Source organism: Amphiprion ocellaris, chromosome 10 (genome assembly GCF_022539595.1).
Source record: "Amphiprion ocellaris isolate individual 3 ecotype Okinawa chromosome 10, ASM2253959v1, whole genome shotgun sequence".
Lineage (NCBI taxonomy): Eukaryota > Metazoa > Chordata > Actinopteri > Pomacentridae > Amphiprion > Amphiprion ocellaris.
The window spans coordinates 10,098,459-10,114,309 of record NC_072775.1 but is presented as its reverse complement, the minus strand read 5'-3'; the positions used below and the strand labels follow the sequence as shown (position 1 = coordinate 10,114,309).

At 40.4% G+C, this 15,851-nt stretch overlaps 1 protein-coding gene across 1 annotated transcript in view; it reads right to left on the bottom strand.

Moving 5' to 3' along the window:
• slc1a7a (solute carrier family 1 member 7a) overlaps nucleotides 1-15,107 on the bottom strand; it is a 34,907-nt gene extending 19,800 nt beyond the window's left edge. Inside the window, exons 1-2 of the mRNA XM_023296906.3 lie at nucleotides 14,553-15,107; nucleotides 7,143-7,222 (exon numbers count right to left, since the gene is read on the bottom strand). Coding sequence (XP_023152674.1) covers nucleotides 7,143-7,222; nucleotides 14,553-14,693 — 221 coding nt within the window. The 5' untranslated portion in view covers nucleotides 14,694-15,107. The remainder of the gene's footprint in view (nucleotides 1-7,142; nucleotides 7,223-14,552) is intronic.
• Nucleotides 15,108-15,851: the final 744 nt, after the last annotated feature.

Here is a 15,851-nt window from a genome sequence, read left to right as displayed (position 1 = left end):
AGTCAACAAATTTGCATCAGTTGTTGATTCAACGCAATTTGTGATTTCTATGTGCTCTCTAATGTTCTCGGTCGCTTTATTCACAGACACATATTCATTTTATCAGCTGTAAATAAAAAATATTGAAATGAAGCCATGTCTGTATCATCACAGGTTATTTGTCCAGTAAAATAGAAATGATGAGAAGCTAAAATTGATATGGTTTAGAGAATTGCATGTCTGCTGTGAACCCCTGGTGGGGAAAGCTGTGGTATATTCTGTTCTGTACACTGTGTGTAGGTGGAACTATCAGCACAAGGCTGTAACCTGGAATGCACAGAAGATTTATGTGCAATATGGAAGTGAAATTGCTTCCACAGAAACAGGAATACTAAAATTACATATCTGCACTTCTTCTTTTTGGGGCAATTCATTCCTTATGAACTCAGAGGGGCAATACATTCAGAGAACATCAGTCGTCTATTTGGATTTTTGATACTGGACGCATTTGTTTGCCCTGAGATGTCCCTCCTGCTCTCTGACATCTGAGTCAAGGTGGGATTACAGCGTGTCGCCTGCCATGTGCATAGCCGCCGTGATCGTGATGTTTTGAACACACGTACAGCAGATCTGTGGCAAGATTTTTGGACCATATGGTGGCTTACAGGCCTTCCTGCTCCACCTTTGCTGAGCTAGAGCATTACAGTAATCCCGCATCCAGATGAAAGAGAGGAGGCCAAGGCTCCTTGGAAAAGTGTTCTCCATGACATGTAGTAGTGACACAGTGGCTTTTGTTTCATTTCAGCAGCTCAAATCATTATAGACCACATCTTTGGTCTGGTTTAGAGCTGTTTCACTCTTTGATGTTCCAGCACCTTTCATAGTTCCTACAAGTAACAGCAGCGAATCTCACAGCTAATTGGGAATACTAGTAATATATTGAAGTAAAAGCTTCGAAGGACTGATATATATATATATATATATATATATATATATATATATATATATATATATATATATATATATATATATATATATATATATATATATATATATATATATATATATATATATATATACAGTTTTGATTGTTTTGTCTTTTGGTGTTCCCCATTAGTGGTGACATTTGCTGCTGTTACTAGTATAAGTACGAAAAATGATTGAGCACCTTTACTGAGCAAGGGCATATCCAGTCCATGACTTAAAACAACCTTGAGACCCTGGACCAACTCACTGACTGCTCATCTAGAAGAAATCTACTGCTGGCCTTGTGGAGAATCACCTGAACGTCAGTTCGTGTCAATAATCAGATATATCAACACAGACTTTCATCGTTTGCAGTCAAGTCACACTTGTTCGCCGACACCTGACCTGTTACTCGTTAATAGTCAATACATGTCAAAACAGCCCAGGAAAGCTGCTGCTGCTGGTTGATGAAAAATATTGAACTCGAAATGCATAAATGACTGCTTGAGTGAGAACGGGAAGCGTCTTTGCTCTGCTACACTGCTGCGTTTATCTGTCTTTCTGTATGCAAGATTAAAGAAATGGATTTTCTATAAACCTCTTGTTCTAACTCTGCTGCCTGACCTGCTGAGCAAACTAATGTCACTATGCAGTGCGTAGTTGAGATTTAAGCTGTAGGTTTAGTTTTTCCTACTCATCAGGACAGATGTCTGGTCGTGAGAAAAAGTGGTGTGGTAAAATTCATGCCAACACCTTTGTGAAATACTGGAGCTTTTGTGAGGTCTACTGGTTGGACTAGTTGGTATGCAAGCTAATTTCTAACACGCTAACCTGTTAGGTTGGCACTAGTCAGTTGCAACATCTCTCTTTACAGAGTGATTTACCTGCTTCCTCTGTATTTTATCTCATTTGCTGCCATAGCTCAGTCACTAAAAGACAGGAAGTACACACAGTTTATTTAAATTTGTATTTGTACCACTGAGTCCAACTGTCTCCAAAGAGCTGCTCTTTTGTGAATCAGTCAATACTCCTGTGAGGGTCGGGACCTCTGGGAGACACCAGATGGAGTTGGAGAAAATGATTCTGGCCAGACAACCTGGAAATTAGTCCCTCTGAGGCTGAATCAAGAGGAGCTTCTCTGCAATTGTGTTTGTGGTCGATTTATAATAAGAGCTAGTGTCAGGACCAGCATGTAGTGACCAGGCTGTAGTTTCCACAAGTTCCTTTCAGTGGAGTGGTGGAGAAGGGCTAAAGGAGTTGTTTCCAATGAATTCTTAGATAAGATGTCCTCAGGGTCTGGGTTAGCTGCCAGTAAAGCTGCCGCTGCTCTGATGGAGGATCACTTGTCCTGTTTGCAAGTGCCTTAAATCCACCAGGAATAGACCTTGCATCTTCCTTGTCACCCAGGTGTCTGCATACTCACAGCTATTGAGCACAGACTGTCAATAAAGATGGGCAAGCTTGAAGCTTAGTATGGTCACTTTGCCTGTTTCCATTTTGGCAGTGCTTAACTCTTGAGTATTTGGAAAGTAAGCAGAGATGGAGCACAAGGGGAGCTGAGCTGAGCTATGATGACATCCATCTGTCACTCAAGCAGCCAAGCCCTTAATTATGCAAAACTTTTAAGTTTAACGCAGTGGAATCAGGTGAGTTATATAGAATTTCAGCCCCTATACATCTGTCACGGACAGGAAAATTAGCTAAAGATACTAAAATCATTTTTTGTTCCAGGCTGTGCAAAAGTTATTTCTGTCATAAATTTTGACCTTTTACCATTGGGGTCTATGGGCACTGACTCGCTTTAGGGGCCAGCCTCATGTGGTCATTCAAGGAAGTTCAGTTTTTCAGCCCCAGAGGTTGCCAGGTGCTAAACATCTGTGAGGCTTTGGATGTCAGCGATACAGGTTTCCACCAGAATCTCATAATAACAGGCTTCAGATCTGATCCGGTATAGAACAAAATTGAACTGTGGCCCACTCAGCATCACTGAGAGTGGCACTCATCTTGAGGTAATGCTTTGGTAAATGTTGGAGCTACACGGCAAGCATGAAAGCCAAAGATGGTGGACATTTACAGCCCATTTACAGGAAACAGATCCACGAGCTCGCTCAGACACACACATGGTGGCGTGTTGCTTCTGTGCAGCTCAGGTGAAGCATGTGTGGAAGCTCTTGTTCCCAGGAGATCCATCTGTCTGCCAGACTTTGCGGTTGGATGGGATCATCCCAGCATCTACCCTCCTTCCACAAGTCCTGGATAAGCGTGTTGCTTCTCAGAGTGAGTGGTACGGTGAAGCCCAGGAGAGCATATTGGCAGGCTAACGCAGCAGACTGGGAAGAGATGTAGGTCTACACCTCAGGGAGTCACAGCAGTGAGCAAAGGTGTTTTTGTAACAACTCCAGCAAGGGAGGATGAATAAAACCAAAATATGCAACAGATCTAATGAGCCTCATGCTTGCTCTATTTGAATTCTCTCGTCTTAAGTCTCTCACAGCTGCCTAGACAACCTGATGTTGGTTAAATGTGCAAATTTGCAGGCCAAAGTTCAATATTCATATCACTCTTGTAATCAGATTCTATAATTGCAACCACTCCATTTTAATGAACTGAATTAGCTGTGAAATAGTTTTAACAGATTGTCATTAATTCATAACACAAGACAAGACCCACTTCATCAACAAGATGTCCTAGCAAAGGAGAGATAGACAAGTTGGAGATGCTATCAGCTGTTGAACGTACGGCTCTCTTTGAAGATGATTTTAGTTTTTTAATCTCTTCAGTGTTGTTTGCTCTCTGATGAGTATCGCAGTTTTGAACCTGGTCTGTCTGCCGCTCAACTGATTCAACATTGTTACTGAGTAGTGCTGTAAAGGAAGAGCTGAATGAAATATCTAAGAGTAATTTGAAATGATCTCCCTTGTGGTATCTGAAAACCAGTTAAACAAAGCAATATATATATATATATATCAAACTGAAGAGATGTACACTTGCACACGCCTTATTTTCCACAGCCTGACAACTGATCATCACAATGTGACTCATGACCCACTGAGTCACTCAGAAATGCAGGAAAACACACTCCGCTCCATCCACTTACACAGCACACTGTGTCAGGCAAATTGCCGTAGCTCATTATGCCTCTATTGTTCAAATATTTTCTTAGGCAGGGAAATATCCACAGGAGATTTCTGTGCAATTGACCACCATGATCCTGTCTGAGCACTGAATACAGTCTGCAATAAGAGCAATCTCACTGTGAAGAACAAATAATACAACACTAAAACAGATCCTTAAAAGCGTACTGTGTGATTTTAACCTGAAATCACGTGTATAAAATCCATATAAATCACAACACCGTGAGCCATTTAATATAAACATGCTGCACAAATATTTTTTTTTTGAGGAGAGTGGAAGCTAACCAAAGCGACTGAGAAGCACAACCATGGCAACCAAATTACCACACAAGCACCATCATTTTCTGCAAGGAATACACCCACAGTAGCTCCACACGCAAGCAAATACGCTTTCTAGTGATTCATATTTTAAATCACGTAAACAATTTGTAAGACACTTCCACTCACATTCCACTGTTTCGTAGCATTTATCTGCCATGCCAATTATTTCTCCTTCACTGTGTGGATGTGCTGCCGTCTTTGTGTGTGAATGCTGCATTTTATTAAGACCTCTCTTCACCTTTGACCTTCACATCTCAGCCAAAGTATTGTTTAATAAAAGCTTTGGACGCCTTTAAGTAGAAACTCTAAGTAGAAACCAGGATAAACCGAATGAACATATCTTTTTTTTTGTCAGCATTTGATTCTATTACAGCATGATTTTTAATTGCAATCCCTCCCTAAAAAATAAAGAAACATGAGACATAAGGAGGTGGTAAGCGTAGTGGCCATTGATTCTGCATGACGCGTTTATGGGATAATCTGGTTTCCGCTTTGGCTGCTGCGCAGATGGCGCTGGGAGAGGAAAAAATGGGGACAGACAGGCTATAGGGCCAGGGAGGATATTCACCCCCTGGATAAGCTTTACTGCACCACGCACCAAGTCAACCAGCCGGTCCCAGCATCGCTGCTGCTGCCATCAGTGGACACGGCAGAAGAGACAGGAAAGCAGGACTGTGTTTGCATCTGTGGCTAGACTGGCATGCATGCTGACAGAGGGTTGGGGGAGAAATTTTGCAAACCACCTCCAAGTTGGGTGCATGATGATCAGTCGAAGCACAACAACTGTGAAGCAACAAGTCATACCTTCCTCTTTCATTATCCATTATTGCCTAAATCAAGTCTCAAGCAGGAACCAGGAGAACTAAGACTCAACAGGAGCTCCAGCAGCCTGATCTCATGTTCAGAGCGCTGAATATTTGCCCTGATTGCTTTTACATTGCTGTGTTGCTGTGGTGGTGTGTGGAACTTGGCTTGGTTTGGCCTCCTGCCTGCAGGCACCGTTTCAGATTAGTTGTAGTTAACGTCTCTCGCGCTCACGTGCCTCACGTTTGGCAGCAAACCTGTGCTCAAGTGAGCTCCTGCCCTGAATCTGCAAAAACTGGGGGTATGGATTGAGGCCACGTGCACACAACACAACCCCACGCTGCCCTTTGCCTTGTGCTTCAACAACACAGAAAGAGATAGAAGGAGAAATCTACACGAGACAAGTGTATAAACAGTGGCAGATAGAGATAAAGACAGAGAGGGAGACAGACAGAGAGAGACAGAGAGAGGGAGGATTAACTTCTCATCCAGTCTTTGCTGTTGCATAGATTGTAAGTAGCTTATTGCACAAAGCACCCTGCATGTAACCGGTGCGTTTGCATAATTTGTTTTGGGAGTTTTTTGTGTGTGAGGGACATCACTGACCTCATGCAGGCAACTAAGAGCTTTGTGCTTAAAATAATCAAAGTGGAGAATCCGGCAGGCTGTGCTCTGCTAAGAATGCATCTGAAGCTACAAAAGGACAACAGCTTCACTTCATATAAACATTATTCTTTAATCCTTGATGTTAAAGAAAAGGTAATTGGGGGCAGTAAAAATCTCATCTAGGTTGTACTTTTCATCCACATCAATCAGTCTCTGTATGAAAAACTAATGACACTGCATGGAGAAAACATAAAGGTAAATCTGAGATGGCATTATGGAATATTTTCATCAAAAAGAAAGTATGATCAAATATTTATATGCTATTATTGATTGAGGACAGTGAGTGCATTTGTTTTGTGAATTTTCCAAGGACGGTTTTGTCCACTTCTATTTGGTAAAAGTACTTTCATTTCCGCTTATTTGAGGCTAAAAAGTTTTGTGTTTGCTTCTGCCTTTCATTAAATTAAATGAATCCATTACTTCCCTGCACTGCAGGGCAAATGGACTGCAAAACGTAATGTCAATTTAATTAATATTATTCAAATTTATTTTTATTTGCACCTTCTTTTGTATTTCACTCCTTTGATATTGCATTAGTCTTCTTTAGACTGCCTCATTTTCATTTTATATGCTCGTACAGCTTATTCTCCTTTGTCTAGTACTTTCAGTTGTTGTTTCACATTGCTTTTGAAGCCTACTTTGTGCTCTAACGTTTCTCCTCATGGGTTAACATATGCATGTGTAATAAAATATAGCATTTTTAAAGCACACTTTAAGTTTTGGACACACTTTCTTATTCATTTGAATGAGAAAGTGTGTCCAAACTTTTGACTGGTTGTGTATATTTCAACTAAACAGCTATTCTTTCTGAATTCTTCATTCTGATATAATCCCAGTGTTCTCAGCAGAACATGTAAATTCCTCCCAGGCTGAGCAGATTTTTATATTTCATCTGTTCAGAATAAGAAGTGAGACATGAGAGGTCAGCAGCCCTGAGATGTTACATTATTAAAGCACTGCCCAAAGCAACAGTGCGCTACCTGTAAAGCACTCTGCAGCATATGAGAGCAAAACTCAGGTTTTTTACATGTGGAGGTAGAAGGAGAAGACTGCAGCAACAACGAGGCTTGTGTGGAGGATTCGTGTACGTCTCATTTGCATGAGTGTATAGTTGTGTGTTTACTGTGCCCAGTTTAAGCTCTTTGTTCCTTTTTTTCACACATTCAAACCCTCAAAATCAACACACACACAAACAATGAAGCAACTCCTCCACTCAGTAAGGCAAACATGGCGTCAGTGTTGCTCTGCTGTTGTTTAATGTGTTGCTCTTACCTGGATACGACGAGGGGCAAAATTAACATTTTCAGCATCCTCATTAGCAGCTCTCCGGGAAACTGGAAGTACTTCACCTCCTGCAAGCGGCAGAGAAAACAGTTTTTCACTCCAAGAATTGTGTCGACACGAGTAGACAAACTGCAAATACTATAAAAAATAACGCAGACCTTGAGATGTCTCTGCTTTCTTTGGCAACTTTAAGAAATCTGTAATAGATTGCTGTAAAAATAGGGCCAAATTCTAACAGCAGCGTTCTGATTTTCTCAAAAATAGTTTAAAAAAAACAAAAAACTTAATGAATCTGACGCAGTGTTTAGAGCAGGAACTAGATTTAGGCAGCTAAGAATATCATTGCTAACTTTACAATGATGCCCTGAGATATGCAAGTTTTACATTTTCTTTTTTAAACATTAAATTCCATCTTTAAATAATGTTTCTAAAATATATTTAATAAATGAAAGTTTGTCACTTTGAAAAATGTTTACAATCCTTCATAATTTCTTTGGTTTGGGTGTTCTAGTGCTATATGCGTTTCTTAAATGTTGAACAGAGTTGGTAGATCTCTGCTCTGGATCATAGAGTTCAATACACATCCCAGCAAACAGGAACATCCAGAGAACCTTCAAGGAATGTTCCCTGGATGTGTCTGTTTTCTGGGATTATTTATTGTATTGGTTTGCTATTCACACTAGTGTTTGTACATTTTAAAAGAAGAAAATGTTGCAATTTTACAGTTACAGTGGAAACTCTGTAAATACAGTATATTATTGGACAGTTACAGTATTAAACAGTAAACCTCACTCTCTGCTATAGAGTATTGCAATCAGTCATACTGTAATTAATTGTTTAATTTTAATTACGATTGTTTGACTATAGAATACATGCAAAAAAAGTTCACAGGACAAGTTGTTACAATGAATAGAATCGGAAACCAAAAAAACCTCAGAGGACTGTGCTGCAGGTCTGATGGCTGCTCCCAAACAACATATTGTGCAGTGGTTTCAGCTGACTTATAGATGTCTGGCTTTTATACAAAGAACGAATGACCTCGCTGCAGAAATCAGGCTGGATGTTCTAAAAAGCTTTGAGCCACTCAGACATCTCAGATCACTGGCACTGATTTCTTGCACTTTGGTTAGAAACCCGCAGTACATTTACATTTTATGTTCTTTGCTGTTGAAAAAGTGTCCCAGAGGACACCAAACAGCTTTATTTTTTCACCCAGGAGCTGAAGGTTTCTCAGTTTCCCGTCAGTAACTGAACGAATGTGAAAAGATTGCTTTACATTTGTTGTCATCACCTGTGAAAATCGACAAATGTTCAGAATCTAAAAAAACCCAGCTGCACCCACATGTAGTGGCATCAAAACACAGTGTGAAAAAGGATATAAATAAATGTATGAACATCAATATCTCCAGCAAACGGCTCTGAATGCTGACATTTAGAAGGTATGAACCATTTCTAGGCACATACTGACTAACAACAGGTCACCGACAGTCTTGCTGCGAATTCTTTCCAAGTCACAAAATGACAAATGGACAGTCTTCAACCACTGTAAGCATAAATATGTAGCGTAAAGACTTCACTAATTATTTTGATCACATCTGTTACCTGTCATTCACACGTGTTTGAGTATTTGCTGCAGGCTAGAAGTAAATCAGATATTTTTCACACCTTGGTGCTGTGTTTCCAAATCCATTCATAATTATTCATCCATTAATTATGCTTTTTTCCCCTTTTAAATAAAATCTCAGGAATGTACTTTCAGCTCAGGGCATCACAAAGGAAGGTTTTCATAAGCAGAAGCTCTTTGGCAAATTAAAGAATAAAAAGAAAATGTTTTTCATAGCAGCAATGAGAAACAGGCACCATGGAATGAACGTTGGATAGAATCAGACTGAGATGAACACTGAGAAATATTTGAATCCTCAAATTAATATGTTCAAATATTCTTGTTACTACTGGCAGCAACAAGTGAGCTGCTGCTACTTTATATTTAAATCAACCAGTAGCAGATCAGGATTCTTCCCAGACTAACATGTGGACCAGACAAAACTACAATGATGGAAACCTAAAAACAATGTAATCTGACAACCGTGACAGGAGAAACAGGAAAACGTTGGAAAAAAGCAGAAGTAAGGACGGAAAAAGAGAAAGTAGTGGCTACAAGGAAAGATGACTTAAACTCAACTCCACAACTTGGCATTAAACTGAACTGAACTTTGAGGATGTTATTCTTGTCCAGCTTCCCTTAAAGCTGCAGTAATCAGTATGTCAACAACCAATCAAATGACTGTTTTTCATTTAAAAGTGTTGCTGAATTTCCCTCAGCTCTGCAGTGTTTCTCAGCCATTTAGCATTTCTTTTAGATTGCTCATCAACTTTGTTTCCAGCAATAAAGCTTTGACATACGTTAACCTTCCCAGCAACAACCAAAATTAATAACTAGCAGTTGAGGATTTGCTGTAAAAATAACAATGCATTATTTTACAGATTTTTACAGTTTGGGTAAATTATGGATAATATCTGGTAAAATAAAAGAAAAAAGTGTGTATTAACTATTAAAAAACCTAAACTAAAACAAAAACAAGCTTAAACTGCAAATAGTGTCCACATCAAACATCTGCATTTTCCCAATAAAATCATTATTATTTTTTACTGTATCTTTTGTTTTGTTTTTTTACTGTATCTAAATCAGAAAAAATATTCTTATTTTAGAGATATTCAAAAGAAAAATTGTATATAAAGAACTGAAAAATGGTAAATAATTCTTTCAACTGTCATTTTTTTAGTAAATTACAGATAGTAATTTGTAAAATCATAGGAAAAAAGTGTTAATGTAAATAGTGACTATAAATAAATGGTCAAAACTGTACATTACAGCTGCATCAAAAATCTGCATTTTCAGTAATTCTTTTTTCTTTCTTTTGTTAAATAATATGTGAAAAATTACACTGTTTTACCATTGTTTTACAGGCATCAGGCATTTGCCATTAAATGGTCTGCACTTATACAACACTCTTCTACCGTAGCGGCACTCAAAGTGCTTTACAATGTTATTTTCCATTTTAATTTTTTCCCTTATTTTTCTTTCTTTTAAGTTTCTGAATGTTGCAGTACTTTAAAAACTTTTTTTGGCAGTTAGATTTTCCCTTTTCTTTCTTTCTTTCGTTTTTATACTATATATGTGTAAACATGTAACTTTCTGCAACAACTTTAAAGGTGATAATGTTTCAGGGGCAATAACAATTAGCCAGCATATCAATTAAAGGAGGTGTCTGCAATTCTAAAGAAAGATTTCCCCAATTTGTGCACAAGATCATATGTGCACAGGAGAGTTAGAACAATGTTTCTGTGGATTGATCCAAGTCATTTAGTTTGTTTCCCGTCTACAGAGCCAGGACTGTGTTCAAACACCAAAATATTTTCAGCATGCACATGAGGACATATTCACCGCAGGGTTTTAGATTGTGCACTTCACCTTTAATTCAGGTTTAACTAAGGTTTTCCAAACAACGAGTGCACTTAGCTGACTGCCTAATCAAGCAGGTCAAACAGATGAGAGAAAGACACGTGGGGGGAAAAGCCTGTTACAAAACAAAGCAGAGGTGAAGAGCTGGGAATGAATAAATGAATTTTAAGTACATCACATCTGTGCAGTGACATGATGGAGCAATGAAAGCTTTTTGCTTCTGTTTTGGAGAGGGGGAGTTTTTGGACCAAATGGCACGAGTGTGTGTGTGTGTGTGTGTGGGGCGGGGGGGTTACGTAGTACGTGAACACAGCATAGACACGTGTGTGTGTATGTGCATATGCCTAAATGTGTGTGAGTTTGCATTTTGTGTGTGTGTGTGTGTGTGTGAAGGACAACCGCAGCTGTCACTGAGTTCTGGCATCTGCTAACAGTGGAACAAACGCTCTGCTAGACATTTGGTACAACCATGTACACACACGCACGCACGCACGCACGCACGCACGCACACACACACACACACACACACACACAAACATAAAGTGCATGTGCTGGCATATGTACCGGTCATTTTTGAACACATATCTTGTCTTTAGATGTATTCTCACGGCTTTTATTACAAAAACCTTGTCTTGACATTGATTGCGTTGCAGCCAAATGATGCTGAGATTAGTTTATGTGCTGCAGCTGGGCAACAAAGTCAAGCCAGTTTTTGTTTTTTTTCATTTGACAAAAGCAGCTGCCTGAACTGTGTGCTTCATGGAAACTGGATGAAAATTATTCTCTGTGCTGGTAGCGCTCCAGGGTCAATAAACAATCCACCTTTGAATACTCGTGCACTGTTGTTGTCGGTGCACGAGGCACATGTTAACCACAAATGATCTTTAAACCTTAAATCTGCACCATGAAAGTTATTATTTAGTGCCATTTATGGTGCAGAAATTTAAATGCAAATATTTACATTCAGAACTATGTGAAATGTGCAGCACAAATAAAGTTACTTTGACTCAGATGTTAGGGTTTAAATATTTCCCACCACATCGTCTGTCAATCCATGACCTTCTGTGTTATCGCACTGTTTTGCAGACACTTGTTTCAACCCACAATGTCTGGTAGAGATAAGCAGATGAGAGCTGTTTAGTATGCTCTGCATGCTCATTAATTTACTTTCTCAGCACATGAACCGACCAAACCTGACCATCAGTATGACGGAAATTCTCAACTCAGGGTCCACTTACTAGATTCCAATCCCATTTGAAATACGTCTCCGCAGCAGCAGTATAGAATTTGGCACGTATACATCACTATTGCTCACACAGTACATTTGCAGAGATGTTTTGTTTTGTGCTGGGGTGTTGGTGAGGCTATAGAGTTACTATAGTGTGGAGTAGCAACACAGTGTGAGTCTATCTAGTTTAAAGAAATGACCAAATTAAGAGGTCTGCATGTGAATGTGGCAGTGCAGCTCGTGTTGACTGCCTGAACTTTATTGTGGTCTTAGCTTTGTTTCTTCTGGAGCCTTTGTGTGTGTTTTTTAGGCCTGACAGCTGTGTGGCTCTTTGGATGGCATCACTTTGGTCCAGATTGAAATATTTTGAAAACTCTGTAGATGTAGTTTTGTGCATTTGCGATGTTAAGAGCTGCTGTCGTTATCATGTATTTTCACTGAGGTGAAAATATGAGAAACTTTTGTGACTAAAATAACCTGACTGACTGACTTTGATAAAGACAGCAGGCCACACAGAGAGCTGAAGTCATGACATGGCCTCTGAGCTAGCATCTGTTCCTCTGACTTCAGCGTTGCCAGATGCTATAAACCCAATAATCGTACCAAGACTCCAAAATTATTGCATTTCAATGATTGGAAATTCAAAAGCCAGCGTGGCCTCGGTCTGCAGAGTTTATAACAGGCAGTTTTAGATGCGATTGGATCGTTGTTGAAAGGTCAGAATAATCAGGTGGTTCGACATCAGCTCAAAACAGGCTTCATTTAGAGACATTGAATGTGCAAATGGGCCCTGAATATTGTACAAATATTACTGTTACCCTGCCAACACAGACAATCTGGAGAAGATAGAGTGTGTCCTTGGGGTTCACTTTCCATGTTCAAATTATTGTGTGAGCACAGAAAAAAAACTGCAGCCCCCCGATGGAAAAAACTATGAGGTACTTCCCCTCCTGTCTCCATTGCAACCCTGCTGTTAGCCACAATCCCCCACTCCAGCTTCATGTCTTCTGTCAAGCAGGGATGCTTATGGGAAACAGCTAAACATGTAAATACTGAGCTACAATATGAATAAAGTCAGATTACATGCTGTTCAGAGAGGTGCTCAGGGATGGATTTTTATTTACCGCCTTTGAACAGAATGAATCTATTTGTGGACCTATAGCTTTCAAATGACAAAAACATCCTTCCTGTCACTTTAATGAATTCCACCCAGTGCTTCCTGCAACCACAGTGACCTTTAATAGATGACAATTATAGAAAATACATAGAAAGGATGTACACTTTCATGCAATATTCTCCAGTTGAACATGAAAGAACGTATATCTTCATGTATGTGGGAGGATAAAGTCATTCACTGCACTGAAAATGTCAGACATTCAGAATTTAAGATTGTATCAGTGAAGTAGGAGTTTGCTCACATGCACACTGAGTCCTCAATGTAGAATACACGACTGCTGCTGTCATCAAAGCACATTTATGCAGCACATGGATCGAAATGAATCCACCAGGAAGGGCTGAAGTTACCCTGTGTTTGCTTGACTCTAATTTGAGAATACATGCCAACTCAAACAGCTGCTTACATACATCTTGCATCATACAAGCACACACGCACCGACCTCCTCACCATGCAATGTCAAAACAATTCCAATTTTTCCGCTGTTTCATTCACTTTATGAACGGTATCCCGGTCAGTTAAATTTACTGCTTCCTCAGCAGCTTCTCTGTATTCACTGAATTCCAACTGTTTTGTTCTCATTCAGCCTCGTGTGAATTATATAAGTGAGCACGGATGCTATGACTTGATGTTTCTGTGAGCGATTGACAACTAATCTCCACCAGCAATCCCCTTGCATGGAATTATTTAGGCCATAGGCAATGTGAGCGACTAATGAGATACTGTTTTACATTTGAATAAAAAGAAATAACAGCTCGTTCACGCCTAGGGATGCCTTTCCCATTACGATGCGCCCTCACTCCAGATAGGATTTTGAATGAGTCTGAACTTTAATGATTTTCCAGCCAACCACTTTCATGAAGTGATTTTTGTTCTTCATCAAATCCCCTTAGGCTTTTTCATATATTTGCGACTCTGTTTTGCAATTTCCAGCTTGAGCGTGGAGCCTCCTGTCTGCCACTTTAGTGTAATTGAACGGTCATCAGCAGCATCCCAGTGCTTTTCTCAGTGCATGAAACAGATAGGGTGGACGGAAACCTAAATTTTGGTAGCATTAGAGCGGCGCAGAGAAGCCGGTTTACAAAACTGTGTGTGCGGTTTGACTGTGTTGTGTGTATTTTATCCCATTTTGGGGACTTATCTGCCATCTGGGCACAAACATCAATTCCCCACATGGTTAATGATTAATTTGGGGGTTAAGGCTTACTTTTAAGGTTACAGTAAGAATTATGGCTAGATTAGGGCAAAGGTTGGAGTTAGGCATGTAGCGGATATGGCTAAGCCTTTGGGGAATGATTGTAAGTCAGTACTGTGCCCTCACAAAGTAGATGTTTTTGAAAATGTTGTGCGGCACAGATGAAGAGGACAATGAGTCGGGTAATCTGTTGGGTAGGAGTTGGGGTGTCTGAACCATCTCGGCTTGTAAGAAGGGGACAAGGAGACACTTCACAGTAGGGGGGGATACTATAGGAGGGGTGGATGTTCAGATTGTGCTGGAGGGGGGTGTCACATTCAGCATTTGAAGCAACTGACCTGCTCGGAAAGCTGCTTGCCTCTGAGGAAGAAGCCCAGCAGGCAGCCGATGACCACGGCCAGCACAGACAGGATGAGCAGCCCGTTCTGCTTGCAGACGTTCTTCACCCGCCCCCACACTTCATCCAGAGCCACCGCCATCCTCCTCCACTTTGTCCCGGTCCTGACTGCAACTTCGCGACCCTCAGAGAAAACCACCAGAGCAAGCCCCCCTCTCTTCTTTCAAACCACTTATTCAGCCATGTAGAGCCTGCAGAGAGCCAACAGCTGCCACCGCACTGGATCAAATATCAGGGCGTGGATGCGGCGGGCGGGCCGAAATAGTGGGATGCAGACTGATGATGAAGAAGTTGGGTTCGTGAGAGAGAGAAAAAATATATACAAGAAAGTATAAAGTAAGAAAAAAGTGGGATTTGGTCAATGGAGGAGGATTAAAAGTGAAGTTAAAGAGGTAGTCGTCCAAAAATAAAGCACTTCAGGAGTTTCTCTTCCGAGCTGCTTCCTTCACTATTTCACATTAGACTAAGAGCATCACATAGACTCTATCTCTGTCAATCTGTGTCTGTCTCTTGCTGTCAGTCAACCCGTCCGCCCTCTTTTACCCCCACCCTCCCCTACGGACACATTTCCTCCTGGTGGCCAACAGGGGGCTCTGCGACAGCTGGTGGTATTGTCATCACAGTTAATACTACGATCCTATTAGGCTGCGCTGCACAACTCAGATCTAAGGCTGGATTAGAGAGCTCTCTGAACAATTGGACAGCGGATTGTCCCAGACCACCAAAAAGAAAACAGGGGGGGGGGGGAAACAACATTTGTACGAGTGATATAAGGTAAAGAACGGTGAGAATAAACAGCAGAGTCTTCCAGTTACGGTGAGCTATTGGCCTGCTTTTCTGTTCCAGAGGAAAATGATGGAACATAACGATGACGCATAAAGGTAAATGTGTGCAAACATGCACACAGTTTGTCAGAGGTCATTGATATTCATCAGAACATTTGTGTGGGTAGAAGGCCATTACATCCACAGTGCCACAGGTGGAGTGTGTCGAGGTGATGTGGAGATAAAATTTAAAGTTACACAACCACACACGTAATCTGCAGTGACAGAACATTTAACTTTATGTATTCAACATGTTCTACATCATTCTGGTAATATTAATGGGTATTTATTAGGGCTGAGACTTTAACGCGTTAATTTTGATTAATTAATTACAAAAAAACAGCACACCAGTAACACTGATGCAGACTCCAGCCTAGTAGGTGGCGATGCTTGCCAGCCATGAAGAAGATACACAG